The sequence below is a fragment of the Rhinolophus sinicus genome, linkage group LG06, assembly GCF_036562045.2.
Source record: "Rhinolophus sinicus isolate RSC01 linkage group LG06, ASM3656204v1, whole genome shotgun sequence".
In the NCBI taxonomy this organism is placed as follows: domain Eukaryota; kingdom Metazoa; phylum Chordata; class Mammalia; order Chiroptera; family Rhinolophidae; genus Rhinolophus; species Rhinolophus sinicus.
Window position 1 is genome coordinate 29,280,177 of NC_133756.1, and position 23,912 is coordinate 29,304,088.

General features: G+C 37.1%; 1 protein-coding gene across 12 annotated transcripts in view; it reads left to right on the top strand.

Moving 5' to 3' along the window:
• Window positions 1-23,912, top strand: part of NFIA (nuclear factor I A) — a 561,924-nt gene that overhangs the window by 426,070 nt on the left and 111,942 nt on the right. For all 12 annotated transcript variants that reach the window (XM_074334805.1, XM_074334806.1, XM_074334804.1 and 9 more), the window contains exon 4: window positions 16,407-16,481. In XM_074334805.1, the coding sequence (XP_074190906.1) occupies window positions 16,407-16,481 (75 nt within the window). The remainder of the gene's footprint in view (window positions 1-16,406; window positions 16,482-23,912) is intronic.

The window sequence follows — 23,912 nt, forward strand, 5'->3', positions numbered from 1 at the left end:
TTCTTTCCTATCTGTTTCCAGAGTGCTGTTGGTTGGTTTAGCAGTAGCGACTTGGGTCTCTTGTCCCTGTGTCTTCTTATTTCACCTACATTCTTTTATTGAGAGCAGAGAACAGAATGCATATTTCTTTTCCATTTTTGCAAGTTATTTCATATTTCTGTAGAGTCTGTGGACTTTTAGGAACAATGACGCTCTTATGGACAAACAAAATGCTCTGTGTGATTCCTGGGAGGTTATTAACACTGAACATATCTTCTCGGCAACAAGAGGGGATCAAAGAAGCTTGGCCAAAATGTTCGCATACACATACAGACCAATCAGCTAATATTTGAAATCAAGACTCTTCTAAAAAGTCCAAAATGTGTGTGTTATATTTATGGACCATATAAATAAGAGCCCTCCCCCCAAAATAAAACAGTAGTTCAAATACAATCAATTTTTAAAACATCAAGTTCTACCTGTAATATCTGAACTAGATACGTGGGTTAAGGGGGAGGGGGTAGAGGGCATGACCAAGAATGAAAGTAAATTTCAAAAGGATTGTAATAATGACTCCCTGGCTTATAAGAGTTTGCATTCTAATTATAGCGACAATAGCTAGTTCAGTAGTGGGCTGAATTACATAGTATTAAACACCTAATGAGATCTGTAAGACAATATTCATACACTAAAGAGTATTTTATTTCACCAAGGGACAATATGGCCCCCTTTGAGGGGTGTTCAAAAATGTGTGAGGGCATTTTGGGCTGTCCCAGGAGGGGATGTTGCTGGCATTCAGTGGTGGAGGCCAGGGTGCTAACTGCCTTACCGCTTATGGGGTAGTTCTGAACACTAGCAGAAATAATACCCCTCAGAATGCTGATAACCCTGATGAGAAATGCTGCAGAGATTCCGAGAACTTGGATGCTCTGACTTGACTAAAGCGGAGTCTAAGATGTGCTCGGCCCATTCTGAGAGCAAAACAAAGGTTCTGCTCCCTAAAATCAAGGAAATGGCCTGCATCATCAAGTGCTCCGATGATCAAAGGCAGCAAAGTGAAACATGTCGATCATTCTTCTGCCTAAAAGGGCAAATTCTTTTAGCATTGATTTAAAGCTATAAAGAATCAAAACCCTTTCTTTAAGGATGCTTTCTGATGGCTCTCTGTTTATATTGAAGGAAGGAGCTGAAGTGTGGAAACTTGAGACCAGGGGGTAGTTCATCTCCAAAATGTATTTCTACATTTCACATTAATACTGCTTATTTTTATGTCATCCAAAACATATTCACAGTTAAAAAAACAACAACATATTCACAGTTAATACTGCTTATTTTTATGTCATCCAAAACATATTCACAGTTAAAAAAGGTTAAATAGTTTTCACTTGAAAAATACTGAAAAATTACATTTCTAAATATCTGTTTTCTAGAACAGGCAGCATGCATTTAGTTACCAACAAGAATTTTCAACAAATCAAATTGTTGAAAAAATAAAGTGTAACTGGTCAAAAAAAAAAGTGTCTTTTTCACTCCTCTTATTCTAACTATTCCTATACATTACTTATTGAAAAATTAGATAAAACTTGATCTGCAAAAAAAAAAAAAAAAATGAGTGAGGGTCCATTACTTGATTATCTAGAGTTATCACTCCCAAAATATAAAACCAAAATACATATTCTCATAGCTAGGGTAATGTTTGGCCCATGTAGATGGTCAATATGCATTTAAAGAATAAATGATACTTAAAATTATTTTAGACATTATAAATAGTTATATCTTATAAATATTATAAACAAGATTATATTAAGGAATTAAATTCCTAAAATTTACACCCAATTTATTTAAAATGATTTGGAAATTGAGTACTGTTGTATCTCACTTTGGAAAAACCTAAGACATACCAGAGGATTTGTTTTTAATGATAAGTTTTTTGTTATTTGCTTCAGAAACTAATTTTATTTTTGCTCAAAAGTGCACTCAAATAAAATTATACTATCAACATTTTTATTTATGTACACAACTTTTATAGAAATACCTACATTATTTATTGGTCCATGTCAAAAGAACCTAGTTATTTCTACCTGTTTTTTTCTTTAAAAAATTCCCTGCATGATTCCTTGCATGATCTAGGATATATAAAGAATGTATTTATTATTTGCAATAGTGGCTATCACTTTTGGATGCATTTTGTGCCCTAGGTTCTTTCCTAAGTATTTTAAGTGCATTGTCTCATTATTCCTAACAAATTTATGAAATGGGTACAACCATTAGTGCCATTTTATGTATGAGGAAACAGGCTTAGGATATTTAGGATTCTAATTTCCATAATACTGTCCTTCCTACTATATTGTATATAAATAGTACCTTGCAAACATAATTTTTGAAGAACACAACGAATGAACGTATTGCCGAATTGGTCTCTTTACAAGAGAAAAGACAAATACATTGCAAGTTTACCTTGATTTACATTTAGCCTAGAGTTTTGGTTTTTCAGACCACAAGTGACTAAAAACTGTGAAATTTACTTTCATAATTATTTATTTTCAATTAGATATATAATTTATTTAAATTTAAAAGTAAGTCCGGCAAAGCTTGACAGGTGAGGCAGAATTAACTTCATTTTAAGTGAACTTTCCAAGGCAACGGTAATAACTCGCTAAGGAGAATGGCCACTGGCTTGTTTGAATCTTTGGTTGCAAGCTGACACTTTGAGGGAATGTCCTTAGCAAAACACTCACTTCAACGGAAATTAGGTCAGCCTTCTGGAACATTTATCATGTATACCTGTCACCAACAAGACCCAGTCCTTAAAGTGAACTGAGATCACAAGCATTGGTTGCCTCTTGCTCTGAGCTGCAAAGGATAGTCTAAACCAATAGTTCTACAAATATGTGAGTTTGGCAGAAACTCCCATAAAACCAAAGCCAACGCCCATATAGTTGCTGTGGGAATTGAATTCCTTAATACTCTGTTTATAGAATTTTGAAACGGCAAATGGATTCGGTCTGTTCTGAAAAACAATTTGTCCCATGGCTTGTTTGGAATAACATCTAGAGTTGCTATAGAAGGATGTAGGCAGACAACCTGTGTCTGATTTGAAAGTCAATTTCACCAGCCTCTGCTTGTTTCATACTGCACAGCCAGGTTGGTTTTTGCCCGACTCAGGGTATTATTTGCATAAAGGAAAGACCAACTTCTACTGAAGCTAAGGAGTTGCTCATTTGATATAGAAACTGGAGCAGTTAGCAAAATCCAGAGCTAGAGTAGTTAGCAAAATTCGCAGCAATCATGTGGTAGATAAGAGTGTATGGTAAAACCAAAACAACATAAATGAGTCATAACCCGATGTCCTTTCAGTAATTATGTGGCATTATTCTGTTGGTTTCAAAGCAATGTCAGCAAGTATGGGGATTCTACATAGGAATCTGAGAGTGCACCTGCGTCAATTTTTGTGCGTTTCAGTTCAATGAATGTCATTCATCGATGGTGTTGTGGATCGAAATGACCACATTCACCAAGCTGTCAAATCGCTTTACTAGGTTATGTTACCTTATCTTTAAAAGGAAGTATTGACATCTTTTTCATATGTTCTTGTTGGGTAAACATACCTAAAGACCTAACTAAAAAAATTGCTAATGTATACGTGAAACTGGTTGAAGAAAACAATGAAATTATTAAATGTTTGTGTAGGAATCTACCTTTATATCTCAAGAAGAATAAAAAGAATAAGTGGAGAAGAAATGTTTTATTTCTATGTTCATTTGTCATACATATACTGAGGACCCACCGTATGTTATACACTGTACACAAACGGTGGAATTAAAAAGATGAGAGACACAGTTTCTACTTTCATTGAGTTCTTATTCAGGTTATGTGTGTGTGCATGTGTGTGCGTCTGTATGTGACAGATCCTGAAACAAAAAAAAATAACAACACCCTATGTGAAGTGCCATAGTAAAGTTTATTTTAAAGCTCAGAAGAGGAACTCAAGAATGTAAAGAAATTTTGTCTATGAAAAGTAACTTGTGAAACAAAGTTTTATTTTTAACCATACCCTTAAGAAAGATGGGCCTGTAACTTATGAAAGTCTAGAACAGGGGTGGGGGGCCAACTGCAGCCCATGATCCATTGTTAATTGGCCCGCAGCAAATTCCAAAAATATATTTAGTTTACTTAAATAAACCAGGTGAGGCAATACTTACTTCACCTCGAGTGAGTGGCCCGGCTGTTTGTGTATTTTACCGCATATGGCCCTTGGTGAAAAACATTGAAAAAAGTTTGGACACCCCTGGTCTAGAAGATTTGAGGAGCCGAAGGGGAGAGTGGGTGTAAAAGAAATCTACCAATGATTTCTTGCTGGAAGAATTAAAAAAAAAAACTTTCATTATCACACTCTATTAAGCCAGGACCAGGAAACAATTTCTAATCAGCACTCTGATCTGGGCAGAGATTGTGCAGTCTTTTGTACCAGGCCTCAGATCTGTGTTCTCTATTCACACATGCTCACTTCCAGCTGTTGTCATTGAAATCCCACATAATCTTTCAAGGTCAAAGGGCAGTCACCCATGGCTGCTGCAGTTAAAAGGTTATGCTGATTTCTGTTGTCAAATATTGGCCCTTTTCTCTTCCAATCACTCCCATTCTACTTTTTTTAACAAGAAAAATCCAGCCTAGAATTGTATTACATGACTTTAAAGTCTTAAAAGTGTTTCTCCATTGTGCTAACACGACATGGCCTGAACAGTCTAATTCATTCTGTTATATTTCACAAAGAATTTTCTGGTACTTCTAAAATACTTTGTGTTTGTGCTAAGCCAGCAAACTTCAAAGTACAGTGGCCCACACAATTTGTGGCATGCCATAGTATTGGCAGAAATGTATAATATAGAGTCTATAATTTAATAAACACTGTGAATTATGCATCAGTAACTAAGTAATTGCCGGGTAAGTGAACAAGAATTGCACAAAGCACATGACTTTTAAAAAGATGAAAGCTCTTTATATCTTGTGGTTCTAAACATTAACTAATTTTATTATGTATTTGGAAAACCACATCTACCTATTTGTAATTTTTTTTCTTTTTGCAGTCTTTGGAAAATAATAAACAAGGATTCTTTTTAAATATATTGCTTCAGTTCATGAATGATTTTCTTTCCAGGCTTGGTGGACCCAAATCGGTGTTGAGTGTCTTAAAATTAGCACATGGCTCCTGGTCATCTTCTTTCCTTGTCATTGCATGTGTCCTCGGGTGGTTTAGCAAGCAGAGCTCTCTGTACGTGGTTTCACAACCATGTGAATGAAACCTAAAAAGGAAGACCAGGACAGTGGGCATTAAGATTTTTTGCTGTTTTACATCCATAACCCAGGGTAGCCCTCAGGTGATCCAGTTTCATGTCTGTTTCACTTAAGATAATCAGTTTCTGATGTATTCAGAGAATACATTTCCTTATTTTTCTCCAGTATATGTAAGAGTTTATGAGCAGAAACTGAAACTATTACAAATAATTTGATCCATCTGTAGATTATCAGTTGTTACTGTCCAAGTTTAGAGGAAACTTTGATTCAGAACATAAAAACAATAAAATTGCTTAAAAACCCCTTTTAGTTCAAAATCAGGTTAATTGAAAAATACGTGTAAGTTTATGGTGCATTAAAAACAAATTAATTTTAAAATATTTATAAAGTACAGATCTTACACTAATTATATTGGAACTTTTTTAACATAAAGCAATATTTTCTTTTTTTTATTAAAAAAATTTTCTTATGGTGTCGAAAAAGGTTTTACAAGTAAGTGTTAGTTCTTGTACAGAACTAATTTGTAGTTGGGTCCACTTGCAAAATACCTATTTCTGCTTATTATGGGTGTGATAAATTCATGATCCTAAATATTGAGAAGAAATTAATCTGTTGACATGACAAAACAATGAAAGAAATGATATTTACCCTGGAGGAGAGAAAATTAAGGATTGAGAGACTGTCTTCAAGTATTTAAAGGGTAGTAAAATGAAAGAGATTAGATGTATTCTGCCTGTTCCAAAGGACAAAACTGAGGTAAATGAGAAGTTACAGGAAAGCAAACATATTAAATGAATTATATTTTTAAAATTAAGCCTCATTATTTTATTAGTCTAAAATTCTTTGTTGTGATACGATGATGATTACTCCATTACTAGATGATCTTTACAATCTCTTCATTTCCACTTCATTCCATGTCATGTATCCACTACTTCTAAACAAATAAAAATCTTTTAAAACTTTTTATTTCAGTGTTTTGCTGTCTATTAGATGCAGTCCTTTAATTAATTGCTTAATCACTTGCAACTCAAACTCATAAACTCTCTTTGTCTGAAGTCATTGAGTAATCAAATTTAATTTAATGAAATACTACTCTTCCCTTACTAACTGTAGGAATTGGTGAAAAGATGTGATAAGGCCTTTGAGTAACACTGGATCATCAAGTCTCTGGTGCTATATATGATGTGTTAAAGTGAAAAAAAAATTATTATGTAAAAGAACTAAACAAACCTGTGTTCTAATCATAATTCTGCCACTAGTTGTGTGACCGTAAGCAAGTCACTCAACCTCTCAGAGCTTGTGCTTTCTTTTCTGTAAGGATCAGAGTATTTCTAACTGCATGAAGTTGCACAAAGAATTAGAGTTAATGTGTCTTAAAGTGCTAGCAGAGTAGCAAATACATAGTAAATACTAGATAAATGAGAGTTATACTTTTGATGGTAATTAATACTACCTGGAAAGGTTCTATGGATAAATTTTTCAAATAGGTTGTCTAACTTTACAATACTAGTTTGAGCCATTTTTTTCTAATGTAGATGTGTTGAGGTGATTGTAAGTTAAGATATGGATTGTCCCTGGGCCTTGCATTATAAGCGTTAATTAGCTCAGAATTGAGATTCTGCTTTCTCCTCAGCCCACTGGTACATAAACCAAATGGGGAGAATAGGAAAAGGAGCAGAACAATGTATCTAAAGAAGAACATTTGTCAAAAACAAATGATATCCTTATCAAATTATTTGTGAAATACTGAGCCAAATAATATTAGGAAAGTCTGTTTATTGCAGGAATTCTCAGAGACTTTAACACGTAAATGTTCCTTGTCACTCTCCAAGGGTGGGTGTGATAATGTTTTCCAAACTGATTTTACTATGGAAATCTATATATGTATATTTGTATCTTTGTTTTTATTTATTTGTTTTTGGTGGGGCATTTCAGGAAAGCACTGATATGAACCCTAATATGGAGGATGGAGCATATCAGTATTTGGAAAATAGCAGATGGGACATCTTGGCTGTAGCACAGCGAACATATGTTTGGGTAGTACCGTGTTTCCCCGAAAATAAGGCCTAGCCAGACCATCAGCTCTAATGCGTCTTTTGGAGCAAAAATTAATATAAGACCTGCTCTTATTTTACTGTAAGACCGAGTCTTATATAATATTATATAATATAGTATAACATAACATAACAGAATATAATACCGGGTCTTATATGAATTTTTGCTCCAAAAGATGCATTAGAGCTGATGGTCCGGCTAGGTCTTATTTTCGGGGAAAGAGGGTATTGGAAGATAACACTGAAGAGGTGTCCTATAGGCAAGATTTTGAAGGGCTTTAAATACCTCGCTAAGGAGTCTAAACTTAATCCTCAAGGAAATTGTGAAATACTGATGGCTTTTTTATTGGATGAATGATACCAACCATCCATCCATTCTCTCCCCACCATGCCAGTGGATTAAAGGACAGAGAAGATACCTAGTAGACATCACAAATTTACATGTCTACAGGGCCCTTACAGATCATTCGAATACATGAAATACGATGAAGAGTATTGGGGAATGTGATGCATTTGTAATCTGATGCCCAATTTAAAAACATTCATATGTTAAAAAAAAAAAATCAGTACTATGCTAGCCAAGCAAAATAGATCCATAGACTAGAATTGGCCTGTGTGCTGCTAATTTGTGACACTGTAAATTCTAAAGGGAGAGGTTGACACTTATGTTGGTTAGGGTAAGTACTAGGCTGCTATAACAAAGAGACCAAAAAAATACAGTGGTTAAAGTACATTGAAATCTATTTTTCTTTTTGGTAACTCTTCCAGATGATCAGGCTAAGTTGGCAGAGTGGTTCTTCTCCACACTGTCATTCAGGCTCCCAGTTTCCTCCTGTCTTATTGCTCTGATGTTCCATGGGCACTGTCTTTGTTTGCTTGGTCAAAACTGTTCTGTTACAGTGTATCCTGGAAAATAAGCCCTAGCATGATTTTTCAGGATGCTCGTAATATAAAATAAGCCCTACCGCATTTCCTCAAAAATAAGACCAGGTCTTATATTAGTTTTTGCTCCAAAAGACACATTAGGGCTTATTTTATATTACCAGCATCCTGAAAAAATCATGCTACGGCTTATTTTCTGGTTAGGGCTTATTTTCAGGGAAACACGGTAGGTTGGTGCAAAAGTAACTATGGTTTAAAAGGTTAAAAATAGTTGCAAAAACCGCAGTTACTTTTTTGCACCAAGCTAATCGCTCCTAAAAAGAGAAAGAGGGCGTGTCTAGAGCAGGAATTTCATTTCAGGCAAAAGTTGATTGTATCACTTCCATTCACTTTACAGTAGCGGTCACTCCTAACTGTAAGTGAGGCTGGGAACCATGGGTACGTCTGGATAACCAGAAGTCTCAGCATAAGAGGACATTATAGTAGTCTTTGCTAGTTGTGAATGTTTTCCTAGAAAGGTCTTATAAAAAGACCCAATTTTAGACAAACACGTTACTGGAAATCTTGATGTGAACATCTTGCTTAACTGGGAATGTTAAAGTCCCGGAGACTAAAGACCTTATGTTATTTCTTGTTATATCTCCAGGTCCTAGTACCGCACTTGCCGTATAATAGGCATTCAAACAAATATGTGTTGAGTCAAAGCAGTAAACCAAATATTGACTTTATCTTTATGGATATGGCAGAACAAACAAACAAAAAACACACACAAAAAAAACACCTATATTGAATAACAGTACCTGAGCAGGGCAGGGAAATTTGGAGCAACACAAGAAGGAACTCAGCAGTACATAAGTCCCATGAATATACTACTGAAATCTCTTTTTGATTCATCCTTCTTTTCAGCTAAGACTGCATTATTCCCATACTAATACAGCTCCTTGATGTGTTATGATAAACCAGAATGACAATCATATTACAAATGCATTTATAACAATCCTTTTCATCTGAAAATCTCAAAACACCTCATCCATACTATTAGTTGGCAAATATCATTTCTTTGTTTTACAAATTATCAAGCACAACTTTCTAGATACAGAAATATTTCAGTCTTATTGTCTTATGCCAATCTTAATGTTTATCATAAGCAGACTACCAATTGAAATTTCTTCCATCCTAAAAATTAATCACACAAACAGAACGTATGTATATTTTTATTGCTGCTATTTCTTTTGTAGATGTCTGAATTTTTAGCATTTGTTTTAAATAAGTAATTACTCTTAAAATAAATATCTCAAATGTCATCAATGAATGGTAGAATAATTTAAATAGTCAACGTATAATAAAAAATCAGACCAAAATTTTAGAATTTGGGTTTACTGTGCCAGCAGGAATATACCCCCACCCCACAAAAACCTATTTTCTAAGATATTCCAAATTAAAAGTACATAAGTAGTATATCATTGGAGATGGGATTTACATTGTGCTTTCGAGGGCCACCAAATAAGGGTGTCTCAAGTCACTCATCCGAATCACTGAATATTTATTACCCGACTAGAATAAGGGTTTGTGCTGGACCCTGTGGGCAATATAAGATAATGAGACACAACACTGCCCTTGCCTGATTTGTTGTTGGAGTGCGGAGCTCAGACAGGTAAACAAATAACTGTCAGATAAAGCAGTAAGAGGCAATGCCGTAAGACACGTAGAGCAGAAGTGCTGTTCAACTTAGCAGTCGTGACTTGAGCACACCTGAAATGCACTGGCTGCGGTCCAGGGGGCAGATGAAAGCTCCATTCCCTTTCCTTAGGTGGCTCATGAGCCAGTGGGGAGTTCACAGAAGGAGAAATTAAAATTCCAGGGAGGAGCAGTGTTGATGAAATAAACTTTCCTTTAGCAGGACAAGAATGTAAGTTCTGTGAGAGCAGTGTGATCGAGATTTAGCTCAGGGCCTGCATATCCCAGGCAATCCCAAATATGTGGGGAACATAAAGGAGGTGAGAATGAGATAGCTCTTTTCCTTTTGAGTAGCCCAGGCATGGATAGGCCTGGTTATTGGCCTGTCTTTTACCAGGAATAAATAGAACCTTATTTATTACCAAGGGAGAATAGAATAGAGATACCTTCTTTTCGGTGACCTATGTATTGCGGTTGGTCTGCATCCATTAGCCAGATACAATTTGATAATTTAGAACTGAGAGTCCTTTGGCATCCCAACAGGGCAAACAGAAATGCCATCTTGTGTGTAAACTTTCCTCTTCAGATACATTTGTTCCACTTCGTGGACATTCAAACTTTCTTTATAGGCCAGCCCTCTTGATGGTTTGTTCCCAGCTGTTTCTTCCCCTGACCTCTGAACAGTTCTGCAAGGTTACCTGTCTTCTCTGCAAATCGAACTTTTTTTCCTTTCCTGCCTGTTAAAAGGTAGATAGATGTTCAGTCTCTTCATGAGATGAAATTTAGTTCCCATATAATGGCATTTTCCATAACTGCTGATATCATCGAGGTAAAGAGAGCTGCTTTTCCTAACCACCCATAAAATAATTTAGTTTTTTATATATCTGCCTCTCCTAGAAAGCCTAATTTCTCCCCACTGTGAGTATGACTGACTCCAAGGTATTGAAATCTCTCCTTTAATTGGGAATTCATTGAACAAGACTTCAGTGAATGAACTTTTTTAGCCATTTTATATAAAACGAAAAAGGATCTGCTTCTCATTTCAATCTCCTCTACAATTGCTCCTGAACAGTAGTTCACAATTGGAGAGTCAGATCATTACGCAATCTGGCTTTTCATCTAAGACATACTTAACAAAAGTATATGTTTTGCACTCATTTCTGAGAGACCCTATTCAAAATGTAAATCTTGGGACCTTTCGGGAATGTTTAATCAGCTTTCCAACTGAGGATCTTTTAATGCTGACATCTGAATTCAGAATTACCTAAACGTACCTTTGTATCTCCTTTTCCATTTTTCTCTCATCTTGCAATAAAGTAGAACACTCAGATTAGTGTTATTTCCCTGAAAGTCATTTTTATGATTCGGTTTGTGTAAGTGAGAATGAAATATTAATCTACTCAGGTTTGCTTAGTAATTACATAAGCTGTGTCATTTTTCCATCATTTCTTAGGTTTCATTTCTTGCTGCTGTCTTCCTCTAGAGTTCACCAGTGGTTTCCAAATAATTGGTGGAGGAACAAAACCACTTTCATAGTCATTTGAAGTTACGTGGCATGTTTACACAGACCTCTCCTTGGAGAGACATTATAAATATAGTCAAGGCTATCTGATAATTTCATAATACTGTGAAGAGATGGTTACGTCAGAATTTGTGAAATAATTCTACTCTTATTTTTATTTTTCTGGTTATTGTACAATCACACATATATTCCACCTTCTAAATTACACACATTCTACCAAAATAAGCCTTAGAAGGTAGGTTGCTGGGAAGGGAAGGATCAAATTGTTATTTTGTCATTGACTTTCTCAGGTTCACACAGATCCTAGTTTGTGCTTCAGACTAAATAATTTCTTTCTGTCTTTTTTTGGCCCTTTATGTTTATTAAATAATGCTGCCTTTCAACTCTGTTTTTATTTGGTCTCCCAAAGAATGAACCATTGTCTCAACAATAGGACAGCCCCCAGACATTTTTCCTCAGAGAACCTGATGGCATCTTCTTGATCAGAAGCTATATCTACAGGGATTGTCTATTCTGTCCTTGTTCTGTTTAGTTTGGAGAGACTTTTTGGATGGCTCATTTTAATAGTTTTCAAATACACATTGGCTTAGTTTTAGTTCAAACTGTATTGCTAGAGATGAGAGAGAGAATGCGATACAAAATTTAAAAGTTCTGTCAATGTTTTTATAAAGAGGAAAATACACATATTGAGCCCAATTTGAGTTGTGTTTCTTCAGAGGCATCTCTGGAGTGCTCCCTGCATATCAGGCACTGTGTTAGGACCTGGAGGGCTGGAGACCCAGAAGATGCTCTTTCTCAAAGGCCTCATAGTCTAATATGCAAAAAAGACAAAATTGCAGTAGTGTGCTAAGTCCTAGATTAGAGCTACCTGTATACGTAGTACAGCAGGTCAATATTGAGAAAAGAGAAAAGGAGGCTTCCCCAGCAGTAGTGTAACCAGGGAAGGCTTTGCTAGAGATGACAACAAAACCGAGTCCTAAAGACAAGTAGTAGGAATGATAGGAAGTCCAAATAAAGAGTAGGAAGGACCGGAAATCCAGGAAGAAGAAGCAGTGTGAGGGGAGAGGCTGAGCCAGGACCACGGAGGAACATATATTCACTTAGGCCAAGGAGTACGGCTGGAAGCAAGAGATAAAAGATAAAAAAAGAATGAGCCCAGAGAGGAAAACACAGGCTACATGAAGGTTGCGTGCCGCGTGAAGGAGTTTGTGCTACACCCGGAACTCTCTGGGGGGTTCTTGCAAGATTTCTGACAGGGTATTCATCTCTGAACACATGGGGTTTATCTTAGATTCTCCAACACCTCATTCTTTCCCACCTCAGGGTCTTTGCACATGCTAAACTTGCTGCCTGAAGAGCTCTTCCCTCCTTCTTTTCCTTAGCATCTTTTAGATGTCAGCTCTTAAGAGAGACCGTCCCTAGCCATCCTTTCTAAAATTTTTCCTATTTGTTTCCCTCAAATAATTTGTTTTCCATTTTCAGCTGTCTAAATCATAGACTAAATTCCCTGAAAGTAGAGACTATATCTCAAACCCTTAGGCCAACACCTGGCCCATGGTAGGGACTCAGTAAATATTTATTGACTACGTGAATGAATCATCAGATTCACCTTGTTAGTAAGACAGCGCTGGCTGCAGAGTGGAACACGGACTAGAGGAGAAGCCAAAACTTATGACAGAGAACATAGTTAGGAGGCTGGTGAGAACCGGGAGAGGCCTGCGCCATAGCCATAGGAGAGAAGTGGAGATGGACATGGAGTCAAGAAATAGGAAGAAATGGAATCAGCGAGGATTAGGGGGATGTGGGTATGTATGAGGCAGGAGTCAGGGATGACAGCAAAATATAGAAAATGAGATGAACAGTGGGTGATTCATTGATGTCGGGAAGTCAAAAGAGTAAGAACAGGTTTTTGGGGAGAAGAAAATGCGTTGAGCTTTGGACATGTTACGTCTGAGGATACCCGTGGGCTATCTAGATAGAAATATGCAATAAACATTTGATTCATTTGTTTGGAACCCAGGAGGGAGATCTTGGCAAAAGATAAAGATTTGAGAGTCATTGGCCTATAGATTCATTCATCCACTCATTCAACAAATATTCACATATTAACTGCTTTGTCTCAGGCATTAAATACAGTGGAGAATGAAAGGAACATTATTCTAGCTTTCACAAATATCACAGTTAAGTCTGGTAGCTGATATCATGAAAATGGAGGCAATAACTTAGGAAATGTATATACCAGGGGTGCCAAAAAATGTATACACATTTTAAAAGATGATATCTGTGCTCAAGCAGTAGTTTGCCATAATCAGAAGTGTCTGGACACCAGTGGTAACCACTTTGATCACCTCTTGTAATTGCAGAAGTCAAACGTAACTAGTATTCATCTTTTGTTATTGGTATATATTGAGTATTATAATTTTAATACAGTTTTCCTTTCTTAAAATGTGTATACATACGAATGAATCGTCAGATATATCTATTTATATCTATCTATGTGTGTGTGTGTGTATATATATATATATATATATATATATATATATATGATGAGCATAAACCCTGGGGAACACCAACTTTTTTTATTTTATTGGGGAATATTGGGGAACAATGTGTTTCTCCAGGGCCCATCGGTTCCAAGTTATTGTCCTTCAATCTAGTTGTAGAGGGCACAGCTCAGCTCCAACTCCAGTCACCGTTTTCAATCTTAGTTGCAGGGGTTGCACCCCACCATCCCATGTGGGAATTGAACAGGCAGCCTTGTTGTTGAGAGCTCATGCTCTAACCAACTGAGCCATCCGGCCATCCCTGGAGAATACCAACTTTTAAGAGGTGGACAAAAGAAAAGGGGCCGTTGGGACAGGGTGAAAGTTTGAATGGATGAACACAAGGATTTTCCCCTCCCAAGCCTTTGTGTCAAACTTAATTTTGAATATATATTGCTTGGTTTTTTGGTGGCAGGATTAAAGTACCTGTGCTCACATTCGCTCTGTACAGAAATTCATGTTAGGTTGTCCTTACAATAAGGAATTCCAAAGATTGGAACTGAAACGAGTATCGGCCTGCAGGCAGGTGACACGCAGACAGAGATGAGCAAGAGCTAGAGATCAACCCAGATTTTCCTATTCAGCTACGAATTTCCTTTGTTACCCGTTTGAAGTCAACCTTAATGTACTCTGTGGCTGGATTTCCTTTGTTATGGTCTGTGGGATAAATGTGATGTGAACAGTGTCACAACAGAAAGAGATGTGATGGTCTGTTTTGCCAAGACCACGTTAGAGAATTTTTGTTGATTTATTTATTTTTACTTCTCAGTTCTCTTAATCCAAGAGACAACACTTCAGGCACTTCCCAAATAAGTCAACTAAGTACCTGGGTGTGGGTTATTTGGGAGGTAAAATTTCTTAAGCAATTCTTCAAATGAAATTTTGCCATTTTTAAAATCGTGGTGTATATACCTGTTTCTCTTTTTAAAAAAAATTGAGATATAATTGACATAACATCAGGTGTACAACATGGTTTGCTGTACGGATATATTTCGAAATGATCACCACAATAAGTCTTGTTAACATCCATCACCACACATAGTGCCATTTTATTTTAAAAAGTAATTTATGATTATTGAATATTCTAAAAATGAGAGCTGTTAATCTAAAATATCATAGATTATGTTTGATTTAAAAATTAACTGAAAATTTTCTTGTAAATCCCAGTAAAAAAAAATATTTCTTATGTGGAAGACCAATGTAACCAAAAGAAAAAGAATTTATAGGTCCATTTATAGTCTTCCACAACATGGTGATTTTTTGCATGTGTTTATGTGCATGACATTTAACACATTTATTGGTACATAAACTATGCCATAGATAAACTTGCTTCCCTTTCATAGTGGGCTTTTGTTTATAACATAAATTTTATTTATGAATTGTTTGTTATATATCCAGATTGGTCTGTTTTCTTATGTTGCATTTCTTAAAGGTGTGTTCTTTATTTCAAAGAACAGTTATTCTAAAATATACCGTCAGCCAACAACTTTTCCTTTGGCCCTGATTTTAAAGCAGATGATTACACTAACTCTACACACATATCTTTCAACTAGGTTCTACCTATGTGAGAGTCATAGAATGAGAAAACTTTAGAGGCAGAGAGGAAATGACATCTCATCAATTATATATTTCTTGCCATTTATAAGTTTCATGTTCTTGAATATACTATAAAATAAATACGCAGTTGAAAATAGATGTAATATCAGATATCTTAAAGGAAATTAATTATATGCAGCAAAAATGAAGTAAGTACAAAATTCAAAGATTAAGTCCTTTTGATCCATTAATTTATCTTTTCTTAAAAAAAACAACCCACCCACAAAAACCTCTTGTTCTTGAAACAAATCTAAATTTTCATTTGTGCACAAAAGAATTTGTTTTTATGTCTCAAGGGTTGGGGCTTGCTTATTGTAGTCTGGCTTTTTAAAGATTTACCCTGTGGTGCCTCTAGAAATGAAGAGAACATCTTTAAATCTTGTTTGATTTGAATGAATGGATAGCTAATCCCCATCAGATGTTTCTTTAAAGCATAATGTTTAAAAACTGTTAGGGAATTTAGCTATCCTAGCTGATTCTTAGGTAGGCTGTTTTCATCCTAGTTTTTAAGGTCTCAGAGGCCAGCCAAGGTAACCATTTATTTTAAATCGTCTTTTGTTTCAGATTTCCTGTTGAGGCTTTTTTTTTTTTTTTTTTTTTTTTACCATTTCAAAAATCACACAGTTGTTGTGTCATAGCTTTCCATAACCTCCAGATTCAAACCAAAAAAAAAAAAGCAAAATATCTATTTTGACTGTACTATCTAAATGACTGTACCCTCCCACCGAAAGTCGAACTAGAGCAGAATATGCAAGTAGACATTATATTTTTTAATCACAATGAAACTCATGTTTGGAATTCTCTTGCCAAATACCTTCTATTTATGACACTTTGTTTCTTTTGTTTTTGTTTCCCCAGGACATTTGGGCTTCCAGGACAGTTTTGTCACATCAGGTGTTTTTAGTGTGACTGAGCTAGTAAGAGTGTCACAGAGTAAGTATAATTTTGCTTTGATTTGATATACATTTGCCTTTGGGTTGTGCTTACTTTCTGCCAAGGCCTCCTAGAAACATTAAGAGCTTTCAGAATCCCCTTTTCCTCCACCCATTGGAAGACTTTTGCCATGTAGTTTGTTTAACAGCCAAGAATTTAAATCAGGAAAATTTGATATTTTAATGTGAGGCATAGGGAAAGGTCTGAAATCCTGAGTGTCTCACTTATTCCCTAGTTTGTTGTGTGAACCTGGTTTAAAAAATTTCTGAGGCTTCCCTGATTTCTAAGAAATTCTTCATTAAAAAAAAATTGTTTTTGACCTTTAAAGAATGCTAATGACCCCAGCATGAGTGACACAGTACAGCATGATCATTACCAGCTTGTCAATAATCACCAACAACAGTGAATTAAGATTACCTGTCACCACCCTGTTTCATTGATCAAAGGGTCATTGATTGTATTTCTGCTATGACATAATCCAAACAGTTCAAGGAGAAGGCATAGGATATTCTCTCTCTCTCTCTCTCTCTCTCTCTCTCTCTCTCTCTCTCACACACAGTTGCCTTTCCTCAAAAATATCACTTTGTATTTATTTAAAATGATTATGTTTGAGATCCCAATAACAAGAAGAAAAAATATATACCAAATATTAAAATTTTTTTATCACCCTCCTACTTCAAAATACCACCTGTAGATAAAATTTACATTGTTAAAGTTGGTTTCAAGCTGAATCAAATCATTTGTAGAATAAGGTGGAGTAAAGGAATCTTTCCTTTTCAAGTTCATTACCAGCATCACCACCACCCATTCACTGCATCACTGTCTTGCAAGATTGACAGAGTAAACCAGTCAATCTTATGGCAAGATGTCAGGTCAAGCAAGCCAAGTCATCCTGAGCTCACAGTTTTGGATTCTGTCTGCTGTTATTTCATAAGGCTGGAAGACGCTACAGAATCCAAAAATGGGATGCAAGGTGGGGGCAGGGGCTCTGGGCGAAAAGGAGTAGATAGGGATGTCTGTTGAGCCATCACTATCGGCCAGACACTGCTAAGTTTTCATGGATGTTACATAAATTAATCCTTGCAATAAACATGTCAGATAAGAAATTACTCTCATTTTTACAAATGAGTTAAACTGTGGGTCTATTGAAGTCGTTTGTCCAAAGTCAAATGGTGGGTAAATGGTTAAGCTAAATCTGTGTAATGCTAGAATCCATGCTATTAGACTGGCCCAAGAGACCTGGAAGAAATCTACAATGTGAGGTAAACAGAGAAAATAGCAGGGAGGTAACTGTGGATGTTAGAATTCTGGGAGCCAGGGACCCTTGGTTGATGCAGGGGTGTCCTGGTGTACGGGGGGCCGGAACCCTAAGCAATGAGTCATTAGGAGTGACAGGTTGTGAGATAGAAGGGAGAAGTTGCTATCATATTATGAAATATGCTTAAAACACCAACTCCAGCCAGTGAGGTAGAAAATAGATTGCCTTGTTAACTTGGGGGATACATGCTGCCCTAGCATAGCTGATTAGCCGCTAGTTGCCATAGACAAATAACAATGTGTGTGTGTGCGTGTGTATACGTTTTACTTTTTAGGATTTTTAAAAATGATCACTGTCTCACATTTTTCTTGTAATTTTAATAATAATAATAATATAGACTGTATATATCAGAGTGTAACTGTCATAGTGGCATTACAGGGAAATACATTTATTGAGCCCTTACTAGGATCTATACATAGCTTCAAGAGTGAAAATCCTTTGAACTCTAAGACTGGAGCACTAGACCTTTTTAATCTACCCTGACTGCTCTAATGCTTGCATTTAGTCTTCGTTACCATCAGTGTCTCGAGGCCTGGGGGTTGTATAGGAAGGTTCATGCTGCTCAGAACCATCCCCAGAATCTCATCCTTCTTCCAGTTTTTGTATGTTTTATATCCCAAGGCTTATCAGTTCCAAGTTTGATCAGACCTCCATGCAGTCTATGGTGGCATGGTTGCCAAGTGAATTCTAAACCTGCCTTCAAGACTGCCAGAGGGGATGGCTGGACCACAGATTGAATGTGCAGCGGGACCTGGTTTTGTTTCCTGTCCATTTAGGGGGCTGTGTTGCTGATGCCTGAGTGTCCTTCAGCTCTCGAATGCTTTTTGATTCTGCACACTGCTGCGTAATCGCTCTAGGACTCACTCACACATGGCCTCGTGCTGACTGAAACTGTTTGGCAAGAGTGGGGTTGGGCTGTGTCAGCTAAACCGTGGCTTTGGGCCAAACTGCCACCCAGAGCCCCTCCCTCTTGCAGGTCTTTAATCCAGGTTTGTCAGGGTACATGTCTCAAGATTGCCTTGGCTGCTGGGGAAAGGATCCCTCAGCTCATGTTTCCTGACCCACACACCTTTCTGAAAGACTTAACACTCAAACCACATGATGAAGTCAAAATTCTTAACCCGTCCTTGCAGTGCTCCACCCTCTGCCCGTATTGGAATCGCTAAGCATCCGTGTTAGAGGTGCAGCAGACACTTTTTACAGATGAATGGGGCTGGGTGCATTCTACAACCCTGAAAGAGCAGTAAGCTCACTGGCATATAAGCTGATGTGATGTTACCCCTGTTAAGAGCATGATCCAACACCAATGTGAAAAATTATAGTGGCTTGCATTTATCAAGCATGCACCGTGTACCAGGCATTGTCCTAGGCACTTTGTAAACATGATCTCATTCAGTCCTCCCAGGGTTGCCGCTCTTGTCCCTTTTTACAGATGGAGACCACAGTGCTCAGAGGTTAAGAAGCTTGCTCTTTTTACTTCCCTGTACTCAGCTAGCTGACTGCAGACATTTTTATCATGACCTTTCCTATAACTGCATTATAAACCTAAACAGAATCCAAAGATTCTATGCTTTTGTTAAATAATTGTTTCTTGTTAGATATGATAAAGCTTTAGATTGTTAATTTGTGCATTTAAAAAGGTTAAAACTATATTCATGTCAACCAAAACAAGTAAAACACTTAATTAAAAAATTTTTTCCTGGATTTGTTTTCTGGTATGATTTTTTTTTTTTAATGAATAGATTGTTTTCAGAGCAGTTTTAGTTGTATGGTTTTTGGTCAACAGAAAGTACAGAATTTCAAAATACCCCCGGTACAATTTTCCCTATTATTAACATCTTTTGTTAGTGTGGTCCATTTGTTTCAATTGATGAGCGGATATTGACACATTGTATTAGCTAAAGTCCATAGTTTATATTAGAGTTCACTCTTTATATTGGACCATCTATGTGTTTTGACGAATGCGTGAGGACATGTATCCATTATTACAGGATCATACAGAATAGTTTCACTTCTCTAAAAATCACCTGTGCTCCATCTATTTATCTCCCACTCCCCCAACCAGTAATCTTTTAAATCCTTCTATAGTTTTGTCTGTTACCCTGATGCTTTTAATGGCGTCAGTGTCTTAGAATTTCTTCCCGTGTTCCACATTTTTTCTTAACTCCTCTTACCTTTCCCAGCCCCATGAGTGCCCCCAACCACATCCAACTGTGACTACGTATATGGCCTGGAAATTTCACATGAATGGTGGCCTTAGCTTGAAATTTTTCCTTTTCCTGGCTATTTAGTATTCAATTTTTAAATTTGCTAATATAAATATTTACTTTCCCCAGGTTTCCAGTTTCTGTTTTTAGTTTTCCTACTTTTAAATTTAAGAGAGGAGGGAGGTGCTATTTCAGTATTTCCTCATGAGGATTCCCTGAAATAACTATGTGCTAAGTTTGTTGTTTATAGTCATGTCACTACAGGGTGGCAATGGCAGAGGAACTCAAGAGAAAGCTGCTAGCTTAGCCTCACACATGCAGAGGTGAGGGTCAGGCTACAAGGTTAGTGCACTGATCAGAGCACAGAGCTGTTGGAATCCGGGGCTTCTGCTGCTCTTTCCCACTAATTCCCCTCTCACCCTTGCCTTCTGCCTTTTAATTTTCTTTTTTTTTAAATTATCTGGAGTCCATGAAAAGCAAGAAAGTAGAGTCCTGTTTCTCTTAGCAGCAAAGAAAGTACTGTAGCATAAAAGTAAATGTGTATTTCTCTTCCTACCTTTCCCCCCATGGGGTAGGATCATCTGAAAGTTTTTCTAGTTATTTCTTACTTTCTCCCAGGGGAGAGAGGACCACTAGACACTGTGCCAGAGAGAAAAAGAGAAGTCGCCTCTGTTTTGGGGGAAAGGGTTTACAAGTGTTAACAATGCGGTTGAGAATCACTGAAGTTGTTTTAGCCTAATACTGTGAGGAAAGAGACAGGAACCATCTGTTGAAATGCCTCTTACACGATGCTGCATTTTCAAACAAAGCCTTCGAGCAGCATTTTCAGATGGGTCTCTTTCCCATGAAGTTGCCACAAAGACAGCCCACTCTACTAGCTGCTAAATGATGCTGCTTAGATAGCCCTCTCGGTCAGCACCCACTCTTGTTTATTTTGTACCAGTGTTTTCCTCCAAGTGTGTGCTTTGAGGCTGTCAAATAGCCCTCCTGGTACGAACCCAGAAAATCCTCCCGAAAAATCTACTACTTCTGCCCATTTCCTTCTAAAGTGCTGACTGTTTTACTTGAAGTTGGTGGAGTGACTCTCAAACCCTAAATACTTCACTGGGAAAGAGGAAAACCACAAATACACACAGGCCATTGTGACTCTGGCCTGGCGGGTTCTAGTTTTCCAGCAGTGGTTTGTACACCCGAGCCGGCTGCAAGGGTTAAGTCAACTTCGCGGCTGCGGATGACTTCATAGCCCTGGAATTTTGAAAAGCCAGGGTTCTCAGTACACTGTGGCAAGCCTTAGAGTCTTTGGGTGTGAAAACCACTCTCAGTTACCCAGACTGATTTTTTGGTTCCTGTTGCGCTGCTGCAGAATCTATTAAAATCCAGCAGCTGAATTGTCCTGGCTCTGCCACAAAGCTGGGCTGCTGGGTGGCTACAGGATTCCCGAGCTGTTTGTCAATGGAGAGTGGGAGTGAATGGAGCCAGGCATATGCCTCAGCCTGGCATGAGGTGGCACCCTAGTGGCTGTTTTCTGCCTTCGACATGTGGACTATTTCTGTATTCTCACACAGGAATCGTCGTTAAGATCCAAATTTCTTTTTTTAAGTCTGTAGGTCTGTTGTATGTCTTTGAGTACCCATAGCTATACACTTGGATTTTCTGGTCTGCTCTTTAGTATGACCTACTGACAATATTCTAACCTGGCATGATGGAGCTACTACAGCAGAATTAACTCAGTTACAAGGTACTATAAGAAAATGAAGCTCGTTGATAGGAGCGAGATGAAACTTGAACATTACAAAATGCTTTTGCAAAGGACTCATCAGGAAATTGGTATAGGATAAGAGATTCCAGATGTCCAGTTCTTTGGGGTGCTATTTAAATAGTTGCAGTGTTTTAGATCTTTATTAAAGTGAACTACATTCGAAACTTTCTTTTCTGCCCAAGTGGCCTGTTGGTTCTCCTCTGTTAAGTAACACGATAGCTATGATCATTGTATGGAAATTAATTTTAAAAAATAGGTTATATTCTTCAGCAAGCTCTCCTTTTGAAAGAAACCATTTGGGCTTGAGCATTAAAGGAAGAAACAAAAAGATGATAATGAAAAATAGACTGCAGCCCTAGCATGAACAGTTGCTGTGACCTTGCCTTTTGTTTGCCATTACACAATTCAATGGCAGTCCACTCAAACTATGCTCTCGATCAATATCCTATTAAAGCAGCACAAAAAGTCCCCATAAACTTAGTGGTTAGCTATGTTTATAAATGGAACTCGGCATAATTAGATGGTCAATAGCAAGCTCTACCAGTAATTTTAAAATGAACGTCACACATGTTCCATCTGTAGAAGTCAATGGCACCTCTTCCAGAGATTTTAAAGAAAATCTGTTAAGGTATGGAATAAAAAACACTGATCAGCCCTATGTATTTTTCTCACTTTGCCTGTCTAAGCCACCTTAGCCTTAATATATTATGACATTGCAAATGTTTCATTTTCTAGTTTTAATCAATCCTTCATAGAGAAGTAAAATAATAAATATTGCCATACTCGTAGAAAGAAAAATGCCAGTCTGGCTGGTTTAATTTAGTGGGTTTCCTCTACTATAATCCAATAAAATTTCAAAATAAATACTGAAATTGAATTAGCTCAGAATATTTTGTTATATAATTTTTTTTTCTTTTAAATTTTTTTGACATATTTGGGGTGAATATTTGGACAGTAAAGCTGGCAGCAAATGGAAAAGACTGGTAGTAATGGGAATTTTTGTCAAACTACTCTTTCTTCTGAATCCCAGTCACAGTATGGGTGGCCAAATACGATTCTTCTTTTCCTACTCTCCTCACCCAATAGAGAAAGAGACACAAAGGGAGAGATGTCCCACCCTTACCTACAAACTGAAATGTGCATATACCTTGTGTTTGATGTGCCCTGGCAGTGGTCTTATGACCACCATGTTGGCTGAAATTACAACTATGGTAAGAATAAGCTTATGACGTCAGCCAATTCATCAGTCCACACTATGCGTGAAAGTTCAGTCCTTTCTGTTACACTCATATTCCTATAACCTTCCTGGTTAGAGATGGCAGTGAGAGTTCTCATGGCAAGATTTAGGGGTACTTGTGTTCTCTGTTCTTAGCTAAAGTTTTTGCTAAATTTACCAAACTATGAGCATTGTTTTGTAAATTTGACTCAGGGAGAAGCAGAAAACATAATACCTTGACGTACATACTAATTTGTTATCATGATCTGTATTAGTATGTTCATCTATTTCTAATCCTTTCTAGGTGATTCATTGGTTATCCTTCTTATGTGTAATATATCATATAAAAGCTATATGAAAAATGGCAGCATGACATCATAAAAAAAGTCTAGGATATAGAGTTGGGGATTTGGCTCTGCCAGCTTGTTGACTATATGACTTTGGGCAGTATTTAACTCTTATCAGCTGTGTTCTTCTCATAGGTAACAATCATTCATTCAATCAACAAATATTTTTTAAGTACCAACTGTGTGCTGGGTCTAAGTCTGAGTTCTGGAAATAGTAATACCTCTCGAGTGTTTTGAGAATTAAGTGAGAGAATGTCAAGTATCTAGCATAGCGGATGCGCAGCAATATACGATTATTATTGAACACAGCCTCTGTTCCTGATGTTTCACTGTGTCCTCACAGCTGATCCTTGGGCTGGTCACGATATCAGAAAATTTATTAGAAATGTGTGTGTGTGTGTGTGTGTGTGTGTGTGTGTGTGTGTATGTATGCCTTTTGTGTGTACCCGTGTGTCTCTCTTTCTCCGTGTGTGTGTATACACATTTAAAAGGACTGATGTTAGAATTCATGTTTTAAAAATCAGTTTATTAGAAGGGCTATTCTAGTGACCACTTCACAATTAATAATTGTAATAGAATAAGAA